General features: G+C 37.9%; 1 protein-coding gene across 7 annotated transcripts in view; it reads left to right on the forward strand.

The window, feature by feature from the left end:
* Nucleotides 1-14,147, forward strand: part of WTAP (WT1 associated protein) — a 29,740-nt gene extending 15,593 nt beyond the window's left edge. For 4 of the 7 annotated variants that reach the window (XM_063813631.1, XM_001150774.8, XM_518837.9 and 1 more), the window contains exons 5-8: nt 1,462-1,589; nt 6,006-6,184; nt 11,287-11,441; nt 12,860-14,147. In XM_063813631.1, coding sequence (XP_063669701.1) covers nt 1,462-1,589; nt 6,006-6,184; nt 11,287-11,441; nt 12,860-13,443 — 1,046 coding nt within the window. In that variant the 3' untranslated portion in view covers nt 13,444-14,147. Of the gene's footprint in view, nt 1-1,461; nt 1,590-6,005; nt 6,185-6,404; nt 7,235-11,286; nt 11,442-12,859 lie in introns of those variants that run through there. The other 3 variants (XM_016956566.4, XM_063813635.1, XM_063813634.1) reach the window with 1 other exon arrangement.
* The last annotated feature ends 3,933 nt before the right edge of the window (nt 14,148-18,080 follow it).

Raw genomic sequence — 18,080 nt, forward strand, 5'->3', positions numbered from 1 at the left:
AAAGGATAATTGTTTTTATTAAAGCAAATGTAATTTTTCTCGTGTTTTATTATAAGAACTGTACATAGGCACTGTGTTGGGTGCAAGAAAATATAAAGATGAATGAGACACAGTCTCAGTCATTGGAGAAGACAGAGGTGTAATACTCATGTAATGGCATGACTTAGCAAAATTATATGCAAGGTTCTGAGTATAGATGCAGTAACTCAGAACTACTTGAAACTTTTCTTACTTGTCCCTAACCCCTTCTGCATAGGAATTTGACTTGAAGCATGAGTTACTAGTCTAGAAGAGAAATAAACAGAAGCAACCAGTAACAGATTTATGACAGCTTAAATCAATACATATAACTTAATTTAATATATACAGATTTTTTTAAATCTGCTGAAAATAACAGCGTTTATCATTTTAAGCCATTTTAATCTCACTTTTTACTGTTTGAATCACATACTATTTGTTGAGTATAAAAACCAATATATATTGTTTTCTAACTTCAGAAGGGTTAATACCCTGAAATTCTAATTTTGCGTGACTGTGTTACCCATAGAAGTCATGAACATTATGAAAGTTTAAGGCTAGGCACAGTGGCTCACACCTATAATCCCAGCACTTTGGGAGGCCAAGGTGGGAAGATCACTTGAGCCCAGGAGTTTGAGACCAGCATAGGCAACATAGGGAGACCTTGTCTCTACAAAAAAAAAAAGAGTCAGGAGGATCACTAGAGCCCGGGAGGTCAAGGCTGCAGTGAGCCCTGATTGTGCCACTGGACTCCTGCCTGGGTAACAGAATAAGATCCTGCCTCAAGTTTAAAATACGAATTGTCCAGCAGTTATTACTATTTTATTTATTTATTTGTTTGTTTGAGACAGGGTCTCGCACTGTTGCCCAGGTTGGAGTGCAGTGGCACAATCTGGGCTTAGTGCAACCTCTGCCTCCCAGGTTCAAGTCATTCACCTGCCTCAGCCTCCCAAGTAGCTGGGATTACAGACATGCATCACCACGACTGGCTAATTTTGTATTTTTAGTAGAGACGGTGTTTCACCGTGTTGGTTAGGCTGGTCTGAAACTCCTGACCTCAGGTGATCTACCTGCCTCAGCCTCCCAAAGTGCTGGGATTACAGGCGTGAGCCTCTCTGCCCAGACAGCATTTTTATATTAAATAGGTTAAAACATACTAATCAGGATTTTGTGAATACTGTATAACACAGATGTTTTCTGTCTTCTGTTGGGAATAGATGAAACTATAAAAACATAATTTAGTTAGTAGTCATGGAGCACTATGACACCATTGTCTCCTAAAGGAGCTCTCATGACCAGGAAAAAATTCGCCTGTTATAAAAGTAGTTAGGATGGAAACTAAAGACTTGATTAATTTTTTGACCCTAGTTCTTATTGTTCTTGACAGAGGTATTTAGAACTTGATCTTAAAATTGTATTTATAATTTTTTTTTGAATCATCAGCTAATGATGTAACTGGCCTAAGAGAGTCTGAAGAAAAACTAAAGCAACAACAGCAGGAGTCTGCACGCAGGGAAAACATCCTTGTAATGCGACTAGCAACCAAGGAACAAGAGATGCAAGAGTGTACTGTAAGTATTTCAAGTTATATAAATGTCTTTAGTTGAGGAATTGGTTTTTAGTCCACATTATTACATGTTAATTTTAAACATTTAATGCTAAATATAAGAGCTTATCTTTTATAGGTACGTACGCTTTGAGCTTTAAGAATACTAGATGAAAAATTTTGATAATGTCTCATTTAGACTGTTATTTATGGCCAAGAAGGCAAAGTTTTAAGTTTTTTTTTGAAATTTTCATGCCTTATAAGTATTAGTTCATCAATTCCAGACATTTTTCAGATACCTTGGTGTCTGAGGATGTAATCAATAAAAGAGCATTTGCTCTTTATTGCTTTACTTTCACTGATTAGGAAAGCCATCTGAGGACTTTATCTCTGCTCTCTTGTCCCCTCTGTGTATAGAACTGTTTTTCCTAGTGTCAGCAACCTCTTTAGTGTCTCCTTTTTAATTGTTAGAACTTTGATGTGTACTGTGTAGTATTTACTATGTCTACGTAGATCTGAAATCTAGTGACATAATTGATCATCCAGCTCTGGTAGTTTAGGCTCAATCTTACGGTGTAATTATACAAAATAATTAGAGGCAGCTGTATCCTTGTTTCTGATTTTAAAATCTGAATGTTTCTTCAATTCTTTTTGTACTCTCCATTCATTTGGTACATATAGAAGTCTTCTTATGTGTTATTAAAGTCTTCTAAGATAGTATTCTGGTCATTGGAGACACCAAAAATCTATGGGCACAGTCCTGTTCCTGTTTCTTTTGCCAATAGAATGTTCCTTAAGGTTCAGTCACAGTCCTTTTACTTCCCTTACAGAGATTGTTTAAATTTCCACAAAAGCACGTATTTACTCTTCTTTCACTTGTTACTAAATGACTTCTTCACATTTTACTTTGCTAAAGGCTGGCTTTTATCATTTTCTTTACTTTTTTTTCCCACTAACCCCCCCCGCCCTTTTCTTGAGACAGGGCCTCTCTCTCATCCAGGCTGGAGTGCAGTGGTGTAATCACACCTCACTTCAGCTTCCCGAGTAACTGATTTCAGGTGTGCGCCACCAAGCGCAGCTAATTTCTTAATTTTTGTAGAGATGAGGTCTTCCCTATGTTGCCCAGGCTGGTCTTGAACTGCTGTACTTTGGCAATCCTTACTCTTTGGCCTCCCAAAACTGTTGGGATTATAGGTGTGAGCCATCGCACCTGGCCCATTATCATTTTCTCTACCTTCTTAACACATTTTGTCCTTTTGTTTTTATCAGTTTTGTTGTAATTCTTTACCACCACTGATACTTCTTTCTCCATAGTTACTAATGAATGTTTTAACAAATTTCCCTTTACACGAAAAATGGATCTTACCTTTAGACTGCTAGCACTTGGGAGATAGAGTGTGAATAGAAGGTGTTGATGGTAATATCTCATAGGATCAGAATGTCTTGAATTCCATTTCTCTTCCGGATTCCTACTCTTGACATCACAGTTGATGTGTGCACATCACAATGTTTGTGCTATTCATGCACATCTGATTCTCCATCTGTCCTCTATGCGCTGGCAGTTTTGATCATATTACGCCTGGTCAAGGCCTTCGGTGATACCTCATCACTCTTGTCTCCTCGACCTGGATTTTAAGGTTATTTCAACTATAATGGAACCTAACCTTTTCCAGCTTTTTTTTTTTTTTTTTTTAAAACAGCTGTCACCTGCATACGCCAGCTGAACAACTTCCTGTTCTTCCAATTATAATACAAGTGAGGTTTTGCAGACAGGGCAGGGCAGCAGGAGCAAAATCACAAGGAAAGGTCAAGATTATATATGGCAGATGAGGATAAAGTTTCAGGTGAGAGTGAAAAAAGATGAGGTCAGCCTGGAATCTTGGGTATTCTAGAAGAGAGGGGACTACTGAAGAATTTTTCAGCAAGAGATGTATGTGATGGATCAGATTTAGATTTACATTTCAGGTAGATCACTCTGACTTGAGTATGAAAGACAGATTTGAGAGGAACAGGACTTTAAGCAAGAAAACCAATTGTGAGGCTGTTAAAATAGTTCACATGAAATACATGAAGCCACTGGTGGTAGCAGACAGGACAGAATAGGTGTTTTGGAGGCACAATCAATGGGACTTGTTTAGTTTGGATGCTGTTGTGGAAGGAATGAAAAAAATCTAGGGAGGAATCACAGCTTCAGATTTGTCTTGTTTGACTGAGTAACGATGCTACTAGGATAGATCCTACAAAGATCAAATTTTAAAAGAAGAGTAGAGTGTGGTGTTAGGAAAACAGGAAATCCAGCATTCCCTCCTCCTTCCCCAAAATACAAAGTGATTCAAACAAAGGCATACATAAAGTTCTGTACAATACGAATTTAAAATTGTTCGTTAGATTTGGCAGTTAAGAGGTGGTTGGCCAAGGAAGCCAAAAGATGTTGGATACCCCTGCTCTAGAGGAACTGTCAAGTGGGAAGTGAGAGAAACTGAATTTAAAGAGTAGAAAGAATGGGAGTGATGTACTATAGGAGTTTGGAGGGAATAGGTTAAGCGAATGGTTGAAAGGATTGGCCCTGAGAAGGAGGGTTTCTTACCCTCTTGAGTGAAAAATAGTGGAAAGGTTTGTATTAGGTACCTGTCCTTTAAAACAGAGCTGCTGCATTTACCCTTGGTGTTTCAAATTAAGCTAAGCTTAGAAAAAATAAAATATACATCCTTAGGAATCTATTTGTGTGGATCTTTTGTTTGTCCAGCATACTAACTCATCCATTTGATCTTTTAATAATAATGCTTTATTTCTTTGTCTACATGCAGTCTTTGCCAAGTACATCAGTAGTCAATTTGGTTTTGAGCGTAAGGCATAAATTAGCCACGTGGTTACTATATTCTTAAGTATATACTGTATTCTTAACTATATTTTATTTTGTTGGTAAGTAAAATCTGTCATTTTTGTTCACCTCAGTGGTATTTCTGTTTTTCATTTAGTCTTTTGCCAATCAACTCAAAATAGATTTAGGAATAAAACTAACTTTGAAAACACTTTACTCAGTGTTCTCTTCCCTAGAACATGGAATTTATTCTAGTCAGATTCACCTCTCTTTTCATGAATGAAAGTGTTGACTATTGGGTCTTTGTAAAGCTAAATAGTAACTGAGTCTCAGTCAGTGCTGTAGACTGTTTTAATCAGTCGTGTCAGTACATGGAGTGCACTGTAAGTCATGGTTTATTCTCGCTCTGTTATCTTAGCAGCTGGCTTCACATTGACTATGCAGTTGTACTAGATTTTTGCTCAGTGAAACAAATATATTCCCAAACCACTTAGTATATTTGTTCCTTTTACTAAATTTATATTAGAAAATTTTAACTCTAATCCTGTTTAAGCCTTAGTATGGAGTTAGATCTTGGGCCAGATCTACTTTGAGTATGAAGAAAATGATGAATTTAATGCTAATAACTATATTTCATATTTTAGAAATGTATTTTTAGTGTGCTAGTAAATAGCACAACTGAAGTCGAAATTGAAGGTTTCATATGTAAGTAGAAGGGTTCTGGTATGGTGGAAAAAGCTCTAGACTGGGAATCAGAAGGCCGGAGAACTAGAATTGTAGTCCCGCTATGGCACTGAACTAAACAGTTGGGTTATTTAATCTCAAAATAAGCAGTTTGGATTAGGTTAGTTACTTTCCAGCTTTACAATTCTATGATTCGGATCTATTCAGAAGGGGAAAAATATGAATTATACTTTATTTTGGCTTAAGGTCCTATAGAGTTTTGCTTTTATAAAGCTGTAACAGCAACTCTTGTAGCTCTAAGTATTGTATATTTTTTCCTTTAGAAATTCAAATGTGTATTTTAAGTTATAATCTTGCACCTGATGTATTTTTAGGGGACTTTACATAGAATAATTTCCATAGGTAAAAAATTAAGCAAACCAAAAGACTTCATTAACTCTTAGGTAATTAATATTTTAAACTTTGCTTTTTTCCAGTGGGTTGTCAGCATTTTTAGTAAATATAATGTTGATTTTTGTTTGTTTTTTGGTAATGTTTGGATTGTAAAGTAAAATGTATGTAGCCACTTTAAAGTTAAGTCCCAGATTTGGAGATGTAATCAAATGGCCTCAATTCCTAAGTGAGTAACCTTAAATAAATAGTTATTTTTTTAATTGACAAATAAGTTTTTTACATATTCAAGGACTACTACATAGTGATGTTTCAATACATATAATGTATAGTGATCAGATCGGGGTAATTAGCATATTCATCAAATAGTTTTTAGTCTGTACTTTTTCTAGAAAGTTTTAAGATTTTTCTAGAGAATTTCAGGATCAAAGAGGGGAGGAGCTTAATGAAAGAGTTGGTAAATCAAGTGAATGGAGGGAGTTTTCCCCACCTTTTTATGTATGTTTCCTTTGATTTGGTCGTAATTGTTTCTTTTGCTTTGCACAGACTCAAATCCAGTACCTCAAGCAAGTCCAGCAGCCGAGCGTTGCCCAACTGAGATCAACAATGGTAGACCCAGCGATCAACTTGTTTTTCCTAAAAATGAAAGGTGAACTGGAACAGACTAAAGACAAACTGGAACAAGCCCAAAATGAACTGAGTGCCTGGAAGTTTACGCCTGATAGGTAAACAAATCATACTCCCCAGTCAAGACTTCCCTGACAGTCCCACTACGAGAAAGCTGTGGTGGGACAGCCAAGTACTCGTTTCCACACCAAGACTCAGACTTTTTGAGCCAAAAAAAAGCCACATTCTTACACTGTCCAGCTTGTAATGGTTAATGTAAAACTTACCAGATGAACCTTGTGTTTCAGCTTTTTTCTTTTCCCCTTCCCCTTGCTTCAGAGGCCTGATGGCGTCGGACTATTCCGAAGAAGTGGCCACCTCCGAAAAATTCCCCTTCTAGAACATGTAGACACTTGAGAAATGTTTCTGTTTGAAGAAAATAGAGGGAGAAACAGAAGTCTTAAGTCTGTGGCACACTGTGTCTTCAGACAGTTTGAAGGAATGAAAACCTAGAGATTTTAAATCATGAATTGAACATGTAAAATTCCAGTAAAATGTAAAAACGGAATATGCATCGCTCTTAACCTTGAGCATAGTGACTTAGAGACACTGTGTATCAGTTTTGCCAATAAGACTGTGGACTTCATGATTGTTGTTGAACTTCTGGGTCAAAACTCAAATGAGGTGAATTTTGCCTTTAAAGGGTTTATTTGCTGAGAACCAACTTTCAATAGTCATGAGAGAATCAAATAATAGATGTCCGTACAAGTAGCGCATATATTTAACCATTTAGTTTGGGGCTCTATATTACTTGCTTGAGCCTTAATCAATGTGGTTTTATTCAATGGTTTGTTCTTTGAATGGTTGCAAAAACTGTAGATAATCTTACTGAGGACTGTACAAACATGAAGGTGTGGTATCAAACTTCAGGTTGAAACTGTTTGAAGCATTATAAACATTCATTTCACAACTAGATTGTATAAGGATATTAGCTGTGATGAGACTCACTGCATTATTTTTTTTAGTGAATTTTATGAAATCCCCGTTCCATTCAACAGGCACATGTTTAAAAGAGCTTTGTCGTTGGTGTTAATGGGGGAATGTGTTCCTTCATTGTATTTGGGCCTTTTGTATTGCACTCTTGATATTAAATTAAATGTGCCTTGAAATAGTTGGTTTTTTTTTTTAAGTTCAAAGAATATTATGATGATTTTGTTGTACTCTTTAACATTTTAATTTGGGGCGGGGAGGGCCTGTTGAGAGCAGATTCATTTTGGAAATACTGTTGCTGTGCTCTTCAAAGTGAAGGAAAAGGCGCTGTGCCTCATTTTTAAAAGACCTACATAAAAGACAAGGAGACTTGACACTTGTTACTTTTATGACACTTTGTCCCAGGGTATTGCAGTAGAAAGTAATGTGGGACAGCTTCACAGGGTGTCTGCCAGAAGATAATGTGTTGGAACTGTGGGCTGGCCTAAGTAAGACATTTTGTGAATTGAAAAAAGGTATAGTGATCATTTCTAGCAAATTCATTTAATCATTTAGATAAATGAGGCATTATTTTCTTCATGCTTCCATCCAATCCTGGAGGTGAATTTTTTCCGTCAGATCATTCTATAAGTCACCAATTCAAATTTTCGCTTGGTGATAATGGAGTCTAAGATGAGTGGAAGATAAATGTTCCAGCTTGTCCCAACGTTTAAGTGCAGTTTTAACAAGGGTGACTTAAGTTCTCTCTTAATCATTCAAATCAATTGTAAGTATCATATGTTTGTGCTTTAGGGAACTGATTGTGGGGCAGAGGGTGGGTTGAAGAAGTGGTTTGTGTGACTTTTCAGCAAGAAATCTGCTTCTAAAATTCTCACTATTTGTGAGGGTTGGAGGGTAAGTAACCAGATCTGTTTGAAATTAGCTTATGTGCTTGCATTAAGGCTTTTGTAAATATTTTATGCCATTTAAGTTCACAGTAGAAATGGCCTAAGTATCTTTTTAGTAGATTTTAGTAGAAGAGTAATCCATAAAATGTATTATTAACATGTACTCAAATTGAGCAGGCATCTTTCTTTGACACTTAGATAACAGTCATGAGTTCTATGGTTTTTTTCTTGTCATTGTTAAGATTTTCTCTTTTAATAAGATAATACATGCTTATGTATAAAATTGAAATACTGTAGAGAAAGGGGGAGATGAAAAGTGAGTGTCACTCCCGGATGTGACCTTGACATCCTCATTCTCTTCTCCAAGAGCAGTAACTGCTATTACTTTTTCTTGGGTATCATCAAGATAATTTCTATGCATATACAGTTATTTTATGTATATTGTTTTAAACAAATGTGATCATACCATAAACAGATGAGTTGCACCTTGTTTTTTTTTACTTGGTCTCTTTGGCATTTTTCCATTTTTTAATGTATCTAGACAACTACATTTTTAATGGTTACATAGTATATTTCCGTTATATTAAGGAATCATAATTTATTTGAATCACTTATAAATGGATTTTTTTTCTATAAAATTGGCTGTAAGCCAGAGTATATCAGGTACTATAAATACATCACTAATTTGAAACAAATAATGGCTCAGGCAATCCCCTGTCTGGAATATTTCCAGTGGTGGAATGGGTTTTGCTTTGGGTTGCGTGCGCGCGCACGCACGTGCGTGTCTTCGCTTTACTGTTTTTCTGTTCTAATTTTGAGGAAGAAAGATTCCCAGAAATAACCTGTCCAGTTCAGTTAAAATATTTCATTCATGTGAGAATGCACACATTTTAGAGTGTTTAGAGGTATATCTTTCAAAGTGCTTTCTATTATGTTTGTGGGTTAATCGATTTTAGGAATGGGTTGATTTTTTTGTTTGTAATTTTAAAAAATTATTTCAAAAACAACTACTTGTAATTAAATTATTTTTTCAAAACTGATTTTGTTAAAATTTATTTTACTAATCACTAGTTTTAAATGTGATATGACTATCTTAGCTTGGACATTTATTTATTAAAAGGTATGACTTTTTAAACGAAACCTTTTTTGCATTAGAATTTGTGACATTTTTATATGGGGTTAAGTCAGGTCACAAATTAATGTATCTTACAGTTGTCTTTTTCTACTCTTTAAAATTCATATAGTAAGAAGGTTAGTTGTAAACACCAGTGAAATATATATACTTTGCAAGAAGACAGTTTTGAGAGCATAGGCAGTAAAGTGGAAGGAATTCCATTGTTTTTGACAATCTTGCATATCTCTCATTTTCCCATTGTTTAATTTCTAAGTGGATGTTCAGTGGAGGCTAACGCCTGAGAGTGCTGATGGGAAATGGTGGAAATCAGGAGCTACAGTAGCAGTGAACAAGAACACCAGCTAATAAAGTTATCATGTCAAAGAATAAAGCCTTTACCTCATGCTCACTGGTGGCTTTCACCCTCGGGCTCCTCTGAGCAGTAGTAACACAGGTTGAACTCTTCACGTATTTTCTGGAAGGAAGCTTAATTACAGACTTTTCCTTGAATTACATTAGGTTAGAAAACATGCAGCCAGGCACGGTGGCTCATGCCTGTAATCCCAACACTTTGGAAGGCTGATGTAGGCAGATCACTTGAGCTTAGGAGTTTGAGACCAGCCTGGGCAACAAGGCGAAACCCCATCTGTACTAAAAATCCAAAATTAGCTGGGGGTGCTCGTGCACACCTATAGTCCCCGGGTACTCCGGAGGCTGAGGTGGGAGGATCACCTGAGCCTGGGGACGTCAAGGCTCCAGTGAGCTGAGATCACGCCACTGCACTCCAGCCTGGCAACACAGTGAGACCCCCATCTCAAAAAAAAAAAAAAAAATGCTGTAGGTGAAAGAACCATGCAACACTTCAAAGATTGATAAAATATTTACAAAATGCTCTCATTTTTAAAGTTATATGGCATACTGAAGTAGTGTATCAGGCAAGTGAAAGCCTCACTTAGAAGAAGGAAAGACTAGAATTTTAAAAATGTTTTAACCCATAAGGTCATCCTGGACTTACCCCAAGGACAAGAATGTCACACTGTCTTTATCCAAGTCTCAAAGGTAAATATCACAATTATTTACTTAGATCCCTTTAAAAGTGATCATTTCTTTTTTTTTTCTTTTTTGTCTTCATAAATAATTACAAGAACAAGCAAATAATTTCTCCTTTTATTGCTGAGGCTAAAGAAAAGCAGTAAAATTTTATTGGGAAACATTTGAGCTTTTCATTACATATTTGCAATTGCTATGTATGTGCACATAGGTTCTATAGTATGTTGCACTAGCATTTGGAAACTATAATCTGTGGAAAGTGTGACACTCCTAGATTGGCAGATATTTGCGTGTTTGAATTGTGATACGTGACCACTGGTCTTATTTTTGTGTCAAAAGGATGATCTTTTCCAATAAAGTCTTAAGTCTTTAAAAAAAAAAAAAAACCTTAACTGCTGAATGTGCCTCAATTAATATAATAGATAATATTCTTGAGAGTTATGGAAGATGGATGTACCAGAAAACTTCCCTCTCTCCTCCTCTTTTTTGAGACAGGGTCCCTGTTTCCGAAGCTGGAATGCAGTGGCATGGTCACAGCGTCAACCACTTGGGCTTAAGCAGTCCTCTCACCTCAGCCTTTCCAGAGGCTGGCACTACAAGCATGTGTGCCTGGCTACTTTTTAAAAATTTTTTTGTAGAGTTGGAGTCTCACTATGTTGCCCATGCTGGAGGACTTCCTGTTAAGGAAAATCCTTATTAAATGTTTTTCTAGCAAGAATAAATACTCTCATTCATTTTTATTTGTAGGTACTGATTTTCATAAATATTTGTGATTGATGTTGCATGTACCTTTTCAAGAACTTTTCTGATAAAGCGCTAGATTCCTTAGTGTAATAATATTGGTATAGCCAAGGTGTGTGTTAATTAACTGGCTCTGTTTCCATTTCAAATGATAATTTGAGATGAAAATAGATGGATTTCAGAATTGATTATTGATGTAATAGAAACAAGGTGTAGCTGTTTGGGCACTTTTTGTTTAGGGTTTATTTTTGCTGCTGTGTTGGCAAAATACTGAAATGCAGAAGATGGATGTGTCCCAGAAAAGAAGATGGTAATTATGGGGAAGCATCTGCTGTGATATAGTTATGTTTGTATGTGTTACATCTATCACTGTAATAATTGTAAGCAAAGACAGAGAGTTTTGTCTTCATTTTGTGATGGATGGCTCTTTCCTTTGCAGCCAAACAGGGAAAAAGTTAATGGCGAAGTGTCGAATGCTTATCCAGGAGAATCAAGAGCTTGGAAGGCAGCTGTCCCAGGGACGTATTGCACAACTTGAAGCAGAGTTGGCTTTACAGAAGAAATACAGTGAGGAGCTTAAAAGCAGTCAGGATGGTAAGGGGTTTGTTTCTTTTTGGAACGTTCTCTCAACTTTGCATTGGCTTTTTAAAACTGCCAGTCATGAATATTATAGGTTAGATTCTGTACATTGTTAACCTCTGCCCTATGATTGTATATTATTGTGAGTGAAGCATTTTTAGTTGAGTCCGCAAACAAAGCCATATAATTTTAGTTTGTTTATCCCCACCCTCCTAATTCTTTATTGTTCAAAATTTCTTACGTTTTTGTTTTTAGTTGGGGGTAGGATTTGGTAAAAGATAAAAGGGTGTTGTATTACTTAACAAGATGGACAAATTTGTATTCATTGTTTGAAAGGGAGAATAAGCATTTCTTGTTAAGTGTAAATCTTAGAAACATGGGCAGTTTTCAGCGATCTGAAAGTAATAAAGTTGATTGTATCTGTGAAGGTTTTGTTAGTGAATAAGAGATTTAATCTTTAAATTTGCTGAGATAAACAAAACTTGTCAGCCTCCATCCTTTTTAGTGCAAGTGTAGCTGTATCTCTGTTTCTCTTCTTTGTAAGGTGCATTATTAATAAGGAAAATATCCAAATTCTTTGAAATTTTAAATTGAAAATTAGTGTCTCTGGTTAATTGCAAAGATGATCAGTAGCCAAGTAATTTCTTCTGAACTACCTACCTTTTCAAAATCTTCAGGAATTATTTCCTGTGACTTTTGTCGTTTTATATGTAACAGTCCTTGGTTGAGAACATGGGCCTCTTTGGAGTGTTATAGAGGACCACACTATCCTTAAGGATCAGACTTGCTATGGAACTAAGGCACTGGGTCAGGAATAAGGGGATTGGCCATAGTGGGCCCATAGGTAAACGTGAGTCAAACTTTGGGGCTGTAATCAGGCATATGGCAAGATGGATCAAAACAATTTTAACTTGGTTGCTTAATACAGTTGCCCTCGGTATCCATGGTGGATTGGTGTCAGGACCTCCCACAGTAAGCCCCTCATATAAAATGATGTCAGATTTACATATAAACCTATGTACATCTTCCCCTTTGAGCCATCTCTAGATTAACAGTACCTAATACAATATAAATGCTAGGAAAATAGTTATTTTACTGTATTGTTTGGGGGATAATGACAAGAAAAAAAAATCTGTACATGTTCAGTATAGACCCAGTTTTTTCTTCCTTGAATATTTTCCTTCTACAGTTGGTTGAATTCATTGTTGCATGTGGAGGGCCAACTGTATATTATTTTAAGTATCTGACTTCCCCCAAAACAAACTCAGTCATATTTTAAGATTCCAAGCAAAATTTTTAAATGTAGTGTGATTTTAGAATTGTATTTGTTTACTTGAGCGTTTATTGACTCCCTTGCTTTGTGGCAGGCACTAAAGAAACATTTTTCAATGTTATAAACGATATTAAAGTTGGTCTGACTCTCCTTTGCACAGAACTGAATGACTTCATCATCCAGCTTGATGAAGAAGTAGAGGGTATGCAGAGTACCATTCTAGTTCTGCAGCAGCAGCTGAAGGAGACACGCCAGCAGTTGGCTCAGTACCAGCAGCAGCAGTCTCAGGCCTCTGCCCCAAGTACCAGCAGGACTACAGCTTCTGAACCTGTAGAACAGTCAGAGGCCACAAGTAAAGACTGCAGTCGTCTGACAAACGGACCAAGTAATGGTAGCTCCTCCCGCCAGAGGACGTCTGGGTCTGGATTTCACAGGGAGGGCAACACAACCGAAGATGACTTTCCTTCTTCTCCAGGGAATGGTAATAAGTCCTCCAACAGCTCAGAGGAGAGAACTGGCAGAGGAGGTAGTGGTTACGTAAATCAACTCAGTGCGGGGTATGAAAGTGTAGACTCTCCCACGGGCAGTGAAAACTCTCTCACACACCAATCAAATGACACAGACTCCAGTCATGACCCTCAAGAGGAGAAAGCAGTGAGTGGGAAAGGTAATCGAACTGTGGGTTCCCGCCACGTTCAGAATGGCTTGGACTCAAGTGTAAATGTACAGGGTTCAGTTTTATAATATTTTTTCAGCAAATTTTTATACAGTGTCATTTAATTTGGGAGAGGATACTGTCCAGAAAATTAATGCATACTTTTGTCACAATTTGCCTTTTTGTGGGTGTACGTTTTGGTTTTTTTTTGTTGTTTTTTTCTTTGTTTTTTTTTTTCTTTCTTTCTTTTTTTTTTTTTTTTGCTTCAATACTTCTGCCGCTTTGGAAATTGTAACAGTTAATTAATTTGAATGTTGCTAAAAGGACATTTTGTGTAGGGTCAAGTTATTTTTATATGAGTTAATGTGAAATTGTAAATGGAAATTTTTCCTTAAAATACAACACAATGATGTCTGTATAAATCTATGTCTGTTTAGAATCTGTGCTGTGTAAGGGCATTCGTACTCATGCTGTTACTGTACTTATGCACCATTCAGACTTGTTAGAGTAGATGTGGGTTTATGACTGCCAAGTTTGCCCAGTACAGTAGTTTTTTATCACTAAAAGTTGGACTCATTGATGGAGTCCTGTAGTAGTTTCAGTGTTAGATACAGTTTTTTCCACCATACATCTGTGCATTTTCTCTTTAGGTGACTGTTTAAGAAATTTGTGTGCATAGTTACTCAGTTTTTATGAACTGTTGTATCCTGTTAATGCATATTGCTCTGTGACTCCAGTATATCTTACCTGTACTGACCAAACCTAAATAAAGATTTTTATTGTAACTCCTTAATTAGCTTTTTTGTTTTGTTTTGGGTGTATGTTTAGCATTTGTCATTTTCATTGAGTCATTGGATTTCTACTCATTATCCTTCAAGTACCACAACAGTCAAACTTAAGACCAAGCATCGATGACGATTTTGCACACAATTTTTAATTTATGCCTTATTTTGCAAAACGGAGCTGGAGTTTAGGGCTACACTTAAAATTTTTTCTTGATTTATAATTGTTACAAAATATTTTAAAATACAGAAAAGTATAAAGAAAATAGTCATCTATTTCTTAGGCTTTTTTTTTTTTTTTTTTTAATTGAGACAGGGTCTTGCTTTGTCACTTAGGCTCAAGTGCAGTGGTGCAGTCATGGCTCACTGCAGCCTCAAAGTCCTAGACTCAAGTGATCCTCCCACTTCAGGCTTCCGAGTACCTGAGACTATAGGCATATACTACCACACCCAGCTACATTTATTTTAATTTTAGTAGAGACAAGGCCTCGCTATGTTGCACAGGCTGGCCTCAAACTCCTGGCCCCAAGGGATCCTTCTGCCTTGGCTTCCCAACGTGTTGGGATTGCAGGAGTGAGCTACAGCTCCTGGTCCTTTTTGAGTTTTGTTTGAAAAGCAGGGTTTGTTTTCTGTGACCTGATTTCAAGTAGAGTATCTTTGTAGTCAGTGATGTTTGTTTTAAAACGCTGGCCAGTACTACTGATTTTTACTAACAACATATCTGGTAATATTATATGAGTAAGGGGTGTTAGAATGTAGGTAGGAGAAAATGTTTTTACGGTGGAAGAATGTCAAAGTTTGCTCCATTTTCTCAGAGGTAATTAAGTATAAAAGTATGATATTGAATGGCCTTCAAATGTGTAGCTTTCATATATGGTTGAAATGAAATTCCATTTCTGCTAAAAGCAAAGTATTGTTTTAGACACATAACTTGTAATACAATCAAGGAACCTTGGGAGTGGAGTTATAATACTTGAAAACTGAGGTACAACTTATTTGAAAGTAATTGCTGCTTTTGCTTGTTTAGCTGATACAGGTATATCCGGTCTTCAGCAGTATGTTAAATACTGCACTGTCTCTTGATTAACCTTTTCTTTTTTTTCTTTTTCTTTTTCTCTTTTTTTTTTTTTTGCGAGAGTCTCGCTCTGCCACCCAGGCTGGAGTGCAGTGGCACCATCGTGGCTCACTGCAACCTCTACCTCCCAGATTCAAGCAATTCTCCTGCCTCAGACTCCTGAGTAGCTGGGATTACAGGCGTGCGCCACCATGCCCGGCTTATTTTTGTATTTTTAGAAGAGATGGGTTTTCACTGTGTTGGCCAGGCTGGTCTCGAACTCCTGACCTTGTGATCCACCCACCTCGGCCTCCCAAAGTGCTGGGATTACAGGTGTGAGCCACCGCGCCCAACCTTGATTAACCTTTTCTACAGTCTGCTCAAGTGAGTAAAAAATCCTATACGATTTTTAATTTGCATGTGATTAAACATTTTGGTGTTTGATATATCAGATACTGTGTTTGGCTTTTGTTATGTACATCCTTCAACTTGACCAATTTAAACAAAAATGTAATTTCTCTGTCCTGTTGGTGTAATGTAATCAAGAGTTTGTGATAGGAAATTAATTTTTCAACCAGTGATACAATTTTATGACTGAATTTAATATGGACCTGTTAATGTGACATTTTCATGTTTCTGTTGAGTCTGCCTTGATGAATAACTCAGAGCACTTATTCTGTGGTACATAGAGTCAGTATTTCTCATTTCTGGAATTGGATGCTTTATTTTCTGGTATGCCTGTGATAAGAGAGGTGATAGAGTGGCTTCTGCATCTAATTGGTTTGAATCCTGGTGTTACACTTAACTGATTTGGGCAAATGTATCCTCGAGGCTCGATATTTTGTTTTGTTTTTCTCCCCTGTAAGAGCACTCACTGCTGTCTTAGCTTGGGCTGCTGTGAAAAAAAAAACCACAGACTGGGTGGCTTTACACGCGCATTCCTCACTGTTTTTGGAGGCTGGGAAGTCTAAAGATCACTGTGCCCCCTGATTGGTGCCCCAGTTTGGTTCCTGGTAGGAGTCCTCATACAGAGAGCGCAATAGATGTCAGTTTCCTTGGCTCCTCAGGTGTATTGGATACAACTGACTACTCCAGTTTTTGAGACACTTTTGCAAAACAATGTAAAGCCATTCCTTCTGACAACTTTCTTTCTCAGAGGTTCCCTCTTTCATGAGTAGTTATGCCCTGTACTCAAATCATTGCCTGCTGCTCTACGTCACTGTCTTGGGAGTTCACCTATCCCTGTGGTTATAGTGAACACTTTCATAATCCCAGGTAATGTCATTAACTGATCTGGACCCATCATGGGGTGGCTGTGCTGAGGGAGTGTTGAGCTAGCCCCTAGTGGTAAGGAGTACACTGCTGACCTCCATCCTATGACAATTCCACTTTGGTGATTCACTGTTCCCCTCATGGAGACCAAGGAGGAATTTGCTGCATGGTAGGTTGGTGAATCCAGCCTGTAGCAAAGACCTGGCTTGGACTCCTGCAACTCTTTATGAAACTTAACCAAGAATGATTGCATCTTCCAGCGGGGGAAGATGCTGAGAAGGCCCCTTCAGGATAAACTGGCTCCATAGCACTGCTGTAATGGTGGCTCCTCATGAGTAAGCACTTGGAGATTTTTGTGGCTTCCTGCCCACTCACCCTGCTCACCAGTCCAGGTAGTTTATGATTTGAGATCTAGATGTAATTTTATTTTATTTCTTTTTTTTTTTTTTTTTGAGATGGAGTTTCGCTCTTGTTGCCCAGGCTGGAGTACAATGGTGCAATCTCGGCCCACCACAACCTCCGCCTCCCAGGTTCAAGCAATTCTCCTGCCTTAGCCTCCCTAGTAGCTGGGATTTACAGGCATGTGGCACCACGCCCAGCTAATTTTGTATTTTTAGTAGAGACAGAGTTTCTGCATGTTGGTTAGGCAGGTCTTGAACTCCCGACCTCAGGTGATCTGCCCGCCTCGGCCTCCCAAAGTGCTGGGATTACAGGCGTGAGCCACCGCGGCCGGCCAAGACGTAATTTTAAAAATTATCTTCCAGCTGGCCGGGCGCGGTGGCTCACGCCTGTAATCCCAGCACTTTGGGAGGCCGAGGTGGGCGGATCACAAGGTCAGGAGTTCAAGATCAGCCTGACTAACACGGTGAAATCCCGTCTTTACTAAAAATACAAAAATTAGCTGGGCATGGTGGCACGGGCCTGTAATCCCAGCTACTCAGGAGTCTGAGGCAGAAGAATCGCTTGAACCCGGGAGGTGGAGGTTGTGGTGAGCCGAGATAGCGCCACTGCACTCCAGCCTGGGTGACAGAGCGAGAGTCCGTTTCAAAAAAAAAAAAAAAATTCCTCTTCTTTCCTTCATTCATTATTCTTAGTCCCTGTCTGTCTCATATGAGTAGATAATCATGAGTAGCTATAATGAGGACTCCTCAGGGGACAGATTCTGTTTGGCCACTCAGCAGAAGCATGCAATTACCTTCTCAAGATTGGCTCCTAAACTTACTCTAGATAGAGCCTTCAGGCAGGAAACTCTATATCCCTTGGCTCCAGAAGAATATATTCATACTCATTCAAATGTGCCAGGCACTGGCCATAAAGAATATTGGTGTTCATTCATAACTGCCTATAATGTGCTAGGAGCTGTGCATAAAGCAGTGTAACAGGATCATCTTGGAAAGCTTCTGTAGTCAGTAGAGGAGACAGATAAACTACGAATTACATGGTAAATTGAAAGAGGAAGTTAGGGGTAAGATGCTGCACCAAATGCAGGAGATTGGAAGGTTTTTCTGGAAGAAGTGATATTTAGGGGGAGTTTCAGAGATAAATTTCTGGTTTGGTTAACAGAAGATAGTTTCACTGCTCACTGAGATTACAGAAGAAACAGGCTGGAAGAGTTTGG

This window comes from Pan troglodytes, chromosome 5, assembly GCF_028858775.2.
Source record: "Pan troglodytes isolate AG18354 chromosome 5, NHGRI_mPanTro3-v2.0_pri, whole genome shotgun sequence".
In the NCBI taxonomy this organism is placed as follows: domain Eukaryota; kingdom Metazoa; phylum Chordata; class Mammalia; order Primates; family Hominidae; genus Pan; species Pan troglodytes.